Genomic DNA, 10,128 nt, shown 5'->3' on the forward strand with positions numbered 1-10,128 from the left:
CCAATGCGCATTTCCGCTGGTTTTGACATGTGTCATAGATCAAGACCTATTTCCAAATTGTCGATAGTTGCATTGGTGTGGTAGTTTTGAGTCTGCATCCCCCATCATTGCCTAGACTTCTTTTTGAAAGTTCATTCCCTTTTGTAATATTTTGGCGGAAGTTGGATGACCACCTTTTACAAATGTTGCAGAACACTTTTTTGCAATAGGCAGGCAGTCTTATAAGATAGACTCTGAGTTCCCTCTTAAGTTGGGGAAATTCTCTTAGAGGTCAAAATGATATTTTTCTCCTTTTTTACTAGGATACTGATGAAATTCAAGTTAATTTTCCAGGAATGTTTGAGGTGATGGAAGATTTACAAGGTAAGGACATTCTTTTTAAAATTATCTTTGATTTGTTATGTTTTGTTTTATATAGCCTCAAAATATTTGAACTAGGATTGAAGCATGAAAAATCCTAGCAATTCAAGGACTAATAATAATGCCTTAGATTTATTCATAATTTTCAAAGCACTTTTCAGTGTATTATCTCATTTGAAACTTACCACAGACATTTAGATAGAAAGAGTATTGTTTCTATTTTCATTTGAAACAGAGGCTGAGAAGAGAGTAAGTGACCTATTCTCTTGTCTTAGGTCTCACTGCAGCTAAGTGGTTAAAAGTAAGACTTAAACTTAGGCTTTCTGTCTCCAAGCACTGGAATTTTCTTTTAACTCTGCCTTGTTGCCTCTTATGTTTCCCTCTTTATAGGAAAGTGTTAATTTCACTAATGTAGGTCTTTTCTGAGTATAGAACTTTATTACTTTGAAGGTAGAAGGTTTTTAAACACAGGAAAATATTGGTTCATAGAGAGGCCTTACAATGTTTTTAGCTTTCATGTCTGGGGCACATGTGCACAAGGTAGCATGTAGACTATTTTTTAATTGCCACCACCATAGCTTTCCCATTAGAATATAAGCTTATGATTAGGGATTGTTTCAATCTTTGTATTTGTATCTAACACATATGGCTCTTTTATACCCTCTTACTTAAGAATTAGCAATCACCCTTCAATCCTAGTTTAGTGCAAAAAAAGTTTTTAAGAGTTGGAAAATTGGGTTTGAATCTGGTGCTGCTTGTAGACTATTGTCCCTAGACAAGTCACTTTCCCTTTCTAGGACTTATTTGAATGTGTTGGTTTAGATGATTGATAAAAGTTCTTTATAGTTCTGAAAACTATGACACTATGATCCTTCAGCTGGTAATTTATAGTACAGTAAAAAATAAGAAAAACTTTTGAAAATATAGTAAATGTTCTCAAAAGACAGTACCTATGTCTCTCATCCACTCCTATAACTACCATCCTCCCTACCTCATCCATACCCTGAAGGAAGACACTAGGCATAACACTTAAAAAATTTCCAAGAGATTTCTTTGTGACTTATCTTGAATTTACTATTTCATTTGAAGAGATCATAGTTTTTGACTAACTTTTGGTTACCATTTGCCTTCATTTTAGATGTTCTTTTCATTTTTACTTACTGTAATATGGTGCCTTACAACTTATTTAGCATAGTAAATGTGTAGTACCTTATAGTATTGTATAGAGCCGTGTTGGTGAAGGTGTGGCATGTATGCCCCAGTGTGCCAGAGAGGGCTGCTTCCCTCCCCCTCTTACACTGTGCCTGAGGATAGTTTTCACATGCCCTGCCTCTCTGTCCAGCAGCCAAATGTGAGCACTTCATCCCTCTGCTGTCTGGGGTAATGCAGGGGGCTCATAGGCAGCTTAAAGGGGCAGTTTAGCCATGTGATCATGTGTTCCCCAACATTAGTATAGAGGATAAAATACTTTATCCACTTCCAGGCAGGAATACCTAGATTCAAATCCTACCTGTGACATTTATTAGCTTTGTAATCTTGGGAAAGTTCTTAACTTCTTACGAAATTCTCTAATACCCATTAAGTTTTATACAGTTTATACTTTGTACCAAGGAAGCCAATGTAAACCACCATATGCTTTGGAGGTCTCACATTATTCCTCAGGAGTATTATGGCTTTTATTGAACATAAATTATAGTAGTGATATTCTTAGGCAATATAGTGGGCATATACTTTTACATAGTTCTTCAAATTGATTTTAGAAATCTTTTGCATTATTTTTGTTTGTTCCATAGTGATTTTGGTGTGTCTTATGTGAACTGCCATTATTATTTCACAGAAAAAAGTCCAGACTAATTTTTACAAAACAAGTACTCATCAGCTGATGAATGAATGGGAGTTTGGAGGCTTTCACAGTGGTTTTAAGGTAAGTTCACTTATCTTCTAGACAATACATCTAAGTATTGTTCATGTGAAACTATTAATAAATGAAGAAATACTTAAGTGTTATTGAACTTACCTTAAAGGAACTGTGAAAGTCTTAAACATTCACCTGATGATTATTTTTCTTCATTATAAAATACAGAGTAAGTCAAAAGTTCTTGTGTTTCCTCAAGCTATTTTTAATAGGAACTGTGTATACATACAATAAAAGCTTATATTTATAGTAAGATACATGTATGGCGATTTCAGTAAATTCTAGTAACTTCATTGAACTAAAAGGTCTTGAAGGCCCTTTTTAGCTCTAAGAGCCATTGAGCTTGTAAGCAATCTAATATTTTGTGATCTTAAAGTATTTATAAAAATTAATTTAATTTCATTATGGAAAAATATTTGTTTAAAAAATTGAGTTTGCTTACATCTTACATGTTTTGATTGCCGTATTAGAAAGTCAAACATAAAATAGATTATCATCAATAGTAAAAACTTTTAAATAGGAATATAGTCATCCCTTGCTATATCACAGTTCTCTTATCACAGTTTCTCTGTATCGCAGGTTAAAAAAAAATCTAACTCTGTATCGTGGAGTTACACTTATTGCAGCACACTATTGGCTGATGGAATGAAAGGGGACCAACTACAACGCTGTGTTCTGTATCCTGGGTGCTGATTGGCTTAGTGACTGTAGGTTAATAAGATTGGTGGAGAAGGTTTATAGGAGAGTAGGAAGGGTTTATAAAGCCTTAAAATATAAATAAATAATAAAATAAAATAAATATTAACACTGCTACTTTGTGGATTTTCACCTATTGCAGGAGTCTCTGGAACATAACTCCCACGATAGGTGAGGGATCACTGTAATATTTTTAATCTGTAATGACCAGATATTGATGAGAAAAAATTCATTGTGAATGCCTACTTATTTTGAACATAAAGACTATTATTCATATAGAGTATTTGGGGCTAGTAGCTCTTTTGTTCTGTATAGTTATGTGCATCTTAATTTTAGGGAGAGCAGATTTCAGATATCAGCAAAAGAATAAGTGCCTAAAATTCTATAGAGAAATCAATCCATGAAGTATAAGCTCTCAAAAATGAAATTCTGCAGATGTAAAGAGAAACCATTCTAGTAAAGAAGAAATGAGGGAATCTAAAAACATAAATGTAGATGAGTAGGAAACTTACCAAACAACTTAAATTTCAAAAAGAAAATATAGAAGATGTGAGGAAAGATAAGAAGAAATGGATGTGAAAGTATGTTGGGAAAGATAAAACTTGTTATGAGTGGAAGTCGGTAAAGGGGCATTCTCAGGACAACAAAATGGTTGGTTTTTTGTTTTTTAATTTTGGCTATCTTGAGGAAATGATTAAGAAAAGGATAGGAACTGCTAATCATAGTGGAGGGGACAATGATAAATGAGAGAGTTGACAGAGCTTCTCAACTATGATTTGTTTCTGTTTTCTCCAATTAAAAAATGATCTTTAAACTGGGAAAAGAACACAAAGTATCTAATAGGGGTATTAAAAATCCAAGGTAAATAAGTAGATGATAAAAGAGCATTTACTGTTGTTTTTCAAGTGAAAGAATGTGATTGCTGAGTCACTGTGAGTGATTTTCCCATAAAGAGCAAAAGAGGTGCCACAAGAGTTGGAAGAGACAAATATGTCCAAATTCTTTTTTTTTTTTAAAGAAAAGAACAGAGCTTATACATTAGAGGCTAGTGAACTTGAGTTCAATTCCTGACAAAATAATAGAGCATGTTAAAAGACAGATTAGTAAACATTGAAAAAGAAGCTTTGATAACAATATCAAGGCTAAGTTTTGCAAGATTTCTTACTTGTTTTCTTATTTGACAGGATATTAGATTGGCAATATTGTTTACCTAGATGTTTGTGTTTGTCAAATTCTGTCATGCTATTTTAACCTTGAGGTACCACTGCATAGTCACCACAGCCTGGGAATACTGTGCCTGTGCTTCGTTTTGTATCCATGATGTAGTTTGGACTAGGTTCATTTCTTGTGCTTCAGAACAATTTTATGAGTGACAAAAACTAAACTTAAATCAGTATCTTATAACTGAGAGATGCGTGATCTTGTGGATAAAGAGCTGTCCTTAAAGCCAAGAAGACCTGGGTTCAGGTTCTACTTCTGGTGCCTCTGACTATGTGACCTTGTCTGTGTCTGTTCTCAGGACACTAGATAGCCAGATTATAATTGCAAGAAAGGTGCCAATTACATTGCTAGAGGGAGTTTCCTCAATTTTTTGTTGTTGTTGAACTATTTTAATGGTGAAATATCACCATTAAAGTTCTTTATACTAATGAAATCACATGCTCAATCCCTGTCTAACTTAGAATTACTATTACGGTTTATTGAGACTTATGCTTAAGACTTTAGAACATAAAGCAGTTTGGAATTTTTGATTAGGCATTTTATATTTCACCTTAGTTTTGCACTTTCAACCAACTCCTGGAACATGCCTTTTGGCGAATCAGCAGACGTAAGTAGCCCAGAACTTCTCTGCCATGATTCAGCTCCATCCTGTGGGTCCCAGGACCTTTGACCTCTTAAGTTGATGAAGTTGCCACCAATTCTTGACATAGCTGTCTTAGAATAGGTGTTTGTTTATATAAAATCAGGAAAGAATCACAAAAAGAGAAAAGGCAGCAAGGGCTCCATTTTTAAGTTTGCCCAGTTGAATCATTCTGCAATAGTTGCCAGCTGGGTGGGGTTGTCATGATCCTGAGGTGAAGAAAGGCTACCCTTTCCTATACCTTACTAGAAATCTTAAAAGTTATTGATGCTATCTGGCAAGTAGAAGGAAAAGAAGCTGAACCAAAAACATCTCTTCTTGTGGGGCTGTTCATGGCCTATTATTACATCATTCCAGAGTATCAAGTTCTCTCAGTACATGGACCCCACAGAGCCAGAAGCAGGACCCAAAGCATCCACATATACCAGAACCAAGAAGAACAGTTCTGATTGTGCTATCTGGAATGGCCCTTATTGCACTGTTTTTGGGGATGAGAAGAGATGGTGGAGAAACAGCTAGATGATTTCATACATGGATTTGAAACTAATTAATAGTCATTAATAAGTGTGTCGATTTTAAGGGAGGTCTCTAATGGAAAGTCCTTAGAACTTTATTGTTTAAAATTTGTTTCAGTGACTTGGATATAAGCATAGATATCATTCTTATCAAATGTGTAGATATCATGAAGCCTAGAGATGATAGCACAAGACATAAAAATATCAAGATCCAAAAGGCTAAAAGGGGAAAGTGGTGTGGTTTGTAGATAAAGCCCTGAATTTGAATTCAGAGGATCTGGGCTGGAATTCTGGCTCTGTCACTTAATATCTGTGTGACCTTGGGGAAGGTACTGAGCTTCCTTTGAGATTTAGTTTCCTTATCTATAAACTAAAGGATTTAAACAAAATTATATATAATTCCTTATAGTTCCTTATAGATCAAAAAAATTTATCATCTAAAAGGGGTTCAGTTGAATAAAATAAAATTTTATACAGATAAGTAGAAACTCATTCTAGATTCATTGCTTTATGGGTGTCAAAAAAAACACTTCCTAAGTATGAGATTTGGCTAGATAGTAGTTTGGTTGGAAAAATATAAAGAGTATGCATGAGCCAATCATGATCCAAAAACCAAAATACTCAGTAATGTGATTTAAACTATATTAAGGAAGCCCTGGTTTTGCATCCTACCTTTCATGCTTAATGGTTTTAGGACCATGAGAAGCCATTTTAACATCTGAACTCTAGTTTGCTCAGTGGTCAAATAGAGATAATACCTTTTTACTTCCTTTATGGGGTTATTAAGAAGGCCAGTTAAGGTAATGTATCTAAAATTCTTTGCAGATTTTAAGATTCTAGTTATCATTATTATTATCATTATTATCATTATTATTATTATCATTATTATTATTATTATTATTATTATTGGAGGGAATAGTACCGTCCCTTCTTTTCACATAGTTTTGAAATATACTGTTGTACTTGAATGACTAGTTTTGCTAAATTGCTTTTTCTCTTCTCGTTCCTGTTTTATTCTGTATTTTTCAAGATATAGTTCTTGGGGTGGGGCAGGGAGAAGAATGAAGGTGATGTAAAAGCAAAAGATACCAATAAAAATTAGTTTTTTTAAAGGGAGTAACAAAATGCAGCATGATAGAAGAGGACCTCTGTTCAAAAACCAGCACTGATGTTCACTACCTTTGTGTTCTTTGGAAAGTCACTTCGTTTCCCTAGGTCTCAATTAGGTAGGCTCTGAGGTTAGTTTTACATCTATGGTAGTTGCATACTACTCTGACCGGGACAGATCACATTCAGTTTTTGTGTTCTGTCTGGAGACCATATTTAAGTGCAATAAAATTAAACCGAACTTCTAGACAAAGGCAACTTGAATAGAAGTGCCACATAAAGCCTTTGTTTATTTTACCTTTATTTCATGACAACCACTTTTTCAAGTCATGCATTTCCTGTGATGTCTTTAATTCCATGTTCTGCCTTACACATCATCTAACCACTTGTTAGACTCTTTTGTCATCACTTAGGTTCTGCCCCATACCTCCCATGTATGTGGATATGTTCTTTACTACTCTCCCTCTGAAAGCTCATCAATATCCTTAAGTTCATATTATGTATTCCCTGTATTCGACTTCCTTATCCAGCTCTCTTTTCTCTTCTGAGCTTTAGTTCTGCTTCACAAGCTTCATCTTGGACTTCGTGGACCCACAGTCATCTCAAAGTTCACATATCCAGAACAAAACTCATATTTTTCCTAAACCTAATCTTTCTCCTCACTTTCCTTTTTTGTAGATGACATTCCTTTCCTTTTTTATTATCTTAGTTACTCTCTTTACAGATTTATCCTTTATTCTCTGTTGCACTTTATTCCAACCAAACTAACCAGTTTGCTTTTCTGCACAGAAAATATCCCCACTTCTTTTTGTGCCTGTACCCCATTCCTGCAATGCATGACCTCCTCACCCTAATTCTTAGGTGTTTAAAACCCTTTGTCTAAGAATTAACCCTGTTAGTTCCAAGGCAGAAGAGTGGTAAGGTCTAGGCAATTGGTATTAAGTGACTTGCCCAGGGTTGCCCAGCCAGGAAGTATCTGAGCTCAGATTTGGACCCAGTACCTCCTGTTTCCAGGCCTGACTATGTTTATCACTGAGCCACCTAGCTGCCCCAATTCTTAGGTCTTTTAAGGTATAGGTTGGGTGTTGCCTCTTAATTGGGTAGTTACCCTCAACCCACTTTCCACCATTGCTTAGCAGTCCTACATTTAACAGTATATGCATTGTGTCCATCCAATAGTATATAAATTACACAAGGATAAGGACAGCTTTCTTTTTTTTTTGTACCTTCACCACATAGCAGAGTAGGTACATGTCAAATTGAGTAGAAATAAAGTAAATGAGACCCAGAAGCTCTTGGAAAAGAAAGCAGCTTTCCAATTGTAGAAATTAACGCTATATTCCTCATATGACTGACTTAAATTAGACAAATCACTACAAATGAAAGAATGTTTGTAGGATTTGGCTCCTAAATTTGACTTTCACTGCTTGGCTTATGAGGAAGAAAAGCTTCAGATATATTTGCCTCTGAATTTCTTTTTAAAAAAAAAGAAAGAGAAAGAAAGAAAACTCGATCTGCATACTACACTAATAATAAAGTTATTAAAAGATTAAATTATGAAATTCAGAACATTAAGATATTTACTATATTCTCTAAAGCCTATTGTGTATTTCTTTCAGGTATGGGAGAGAGTAATTGTTCTTGGAATAGAAAACCTTTGCTTCATAGAGAAACAATGTTGGCAGCTGCAGCAATTTATCGAGGTAAGAGAAAAGTTTAATAATGTTCCACATATTCTAGTTTTTCACCAAGGGATACTCTTTGCCATCTGACAAATGTAGATTTCCTTTGAGTTTTTATTTTTTATTTTTTTTCAAACCCTTAACTTCTGTGCATTTGGCTCTTAGGTGGAAGAGTGGAAAGGGTGGGCAATGGGGGTCAAGTGACTTGCCCAGGGTCACACAGCTGGGAAGTGGCTGAGGTTGGATTTGAACCTAGGACCTCCCGACTCTAGGCCTGACTCTCAATCCACTGAGCTACCCAGATGCTCCTGTAGATTTCCTTTGACTTGAAAAACCAGTGTCTCTTTACCTTCACAATATTTCCAGTTCCTTGACCCCCTTTTCACTGACCTCCATGGCACAAATAGTCAGCAGTTCATTGTGCTATCCCCAAATAACAACTCTTTAATTATTATAACATTCCTTAACTTCTACCTGCAATATAGTGTCAATCCATTGAATGTCTTTACATGAGTCATTTGCAAAACCTTAGGAATCTTTTGGCACTACTTTTTGTTTTGTATTTTAATGCAAGAAATATGCTTTCTTGGGGCTACTAGGTGGCTCCGTAGATAGAGAGCCAGACCTGAAGATGGGAGACCCCAGGTTCAGAATCTGGCCTCAGACACTTCTTAGCTATGTGACCTTGGGCATGTGACTTAAACCTTGATTGTGTAGCCCTTACCATTCTTCTGCCTTGGAACCAATACTTAATATTGATTCTAAGAATCGCCTAAGAAGGGGAGGATCTTTTGTTTTTATTGTTTTTAAACCCTTACTTTCTGTCTTAAAATCATTACTCAGTGTTGGTTCCAAGTCAGAAGAATGGTAAGGGCTAGGCAATTGGGGTTAAGAGAGACTTGCCCAGGGACTCAAGTTAGGAAGTATCTGAGGTCATATTTGAACCTGGGACCTCCTGTTTTCCAGACCTGGTTCTCTGCCCTAAAGTAAAAGGGTTAAAAAAAAAAAGAAAAGAAATACTGCTGTATTGAACTACTTTTTTCCCCCCTTTTTAATGAATTTCATCAATTTTCCTTTTTAGAAATGTATGGAAATGAGGATGGCTCAGTACCTGCAACTTTTCAGATCTATTACATGATAGGATGGAAATACCATGATTCACAGGTAGCATTAAAGCAAACAGTTCTTCACATATTTAAGTTATCATTATGTGTTTTATTATCTCACTATTTTTAGGAAAGGAGATAGGAATTTTGTTCAGGAAAGCAAAGAGGATTATAATGAGGCCTAGCTTTATGTGTAGCTTGATATGGTGACAGAAGAAAGAGTACCTGATTTAGGAAGGATCTAGTGTTGTTCCATTCATGGCTTAGGTTATTTATGAGTTGTATGACCCTGACCATAGCGTTTAAAAACTTAAAACCTCAAACACCTTAGTTTCCTCATCTGTAAAGTGGGAATGATGATACATAGTAATAGTAAATACTTTGATTTTCTCCTTCATAAGGTTATGAGGAAAGGATTTTGTAAACTCTAAAAGTGCTGTGACAGTGAGAACTATTATCCTACATCTTCTAGTATTTCTAACTTTTTTCTTTGTTTTCTTTTCAGGCAAGACCTGCTGAGAGAGGTTCAGCAACAGTATCATTTGGTGATTTGGCAAAAATAAATAATCTTATGTCTCATGGGAAGAAATAGCTTTTGATCACAATAAAAAATTCAGTGTTGATATAATTTCTAAATTTTTTTTCATCAAAAATTGTTATCTTTTCACATCTACCATAATTATATGTTGAAGCAAGAAACAATAGATTGCTTATAAATAAAATGATCATAATACTTGTTTAAACTATATCATGCCTAAGTTTAGTAACTATCCATTTTCACATGCTTTCTGTTTTCAATTTGATACCATTCTCTAGTGATTTGAGTAATTTTGCAGAATCAGCCAGAAAACATTTCTGAGGTGTCTTCAAGTATGCTGATTAATGT

The 10,128-nt window shown here is 35.0% G+C and overlaps 1 protein-coding gene across 3 annotated transcripts in view; it reads left to right on the forward strand.

Annotated features, from left to right (window-relative positions):
• Positions 1-9,865, forward strand: part of NDUFAF5 (NADH:ubiquinone oxidoreductase complex assembly factor 5) — a 37,267-nt gene extending 27,402 nt beyond the window's left edge. For 2 of the 3 annotated variants that reach the window (XM_044663414.1, XM_044663413.1), the window contains 4 exons: positions 303-363; positions 8,074-8,157; positions 9,218-9,300; positions 9,748-9,865. In XM_044663414.1, the coding sequence (XP_044519349.1) occupies positions 303-363; positions 8,074-8,157; positions 9,218-9,300; positions 9,748-9,834 (315 nt within the window). In that variant the 3' untranslated portion in view covers positions 9,835-9,865. The remainder of the gene's footprint in view (positions 1-302; positions 364-8,073; positions 8,158-9,217; positions 9,301-9,747) is intronic. The other variant, XM_044663415.1, reaches the window with a different exon arrangement.
• Positions 9,866-10,128: the final 263 nt, after the last annotated feature.

The sequence above is a fragment of the Gracilinanus agilis genome, chromosome 2 (genome assembly GCF_016433145.1).
Source record: "Gracilinanus agilis isolate LMUSP501 chromosome 2, AgileGrace, whole genome shotgun sequence".
Lineage (NCBI taxonomy): Eukaryota > Metazoa > Chordata > Mammalia > Didelphimorphia > Didelphidae > Gracilinanus > Gracilinanus agilis.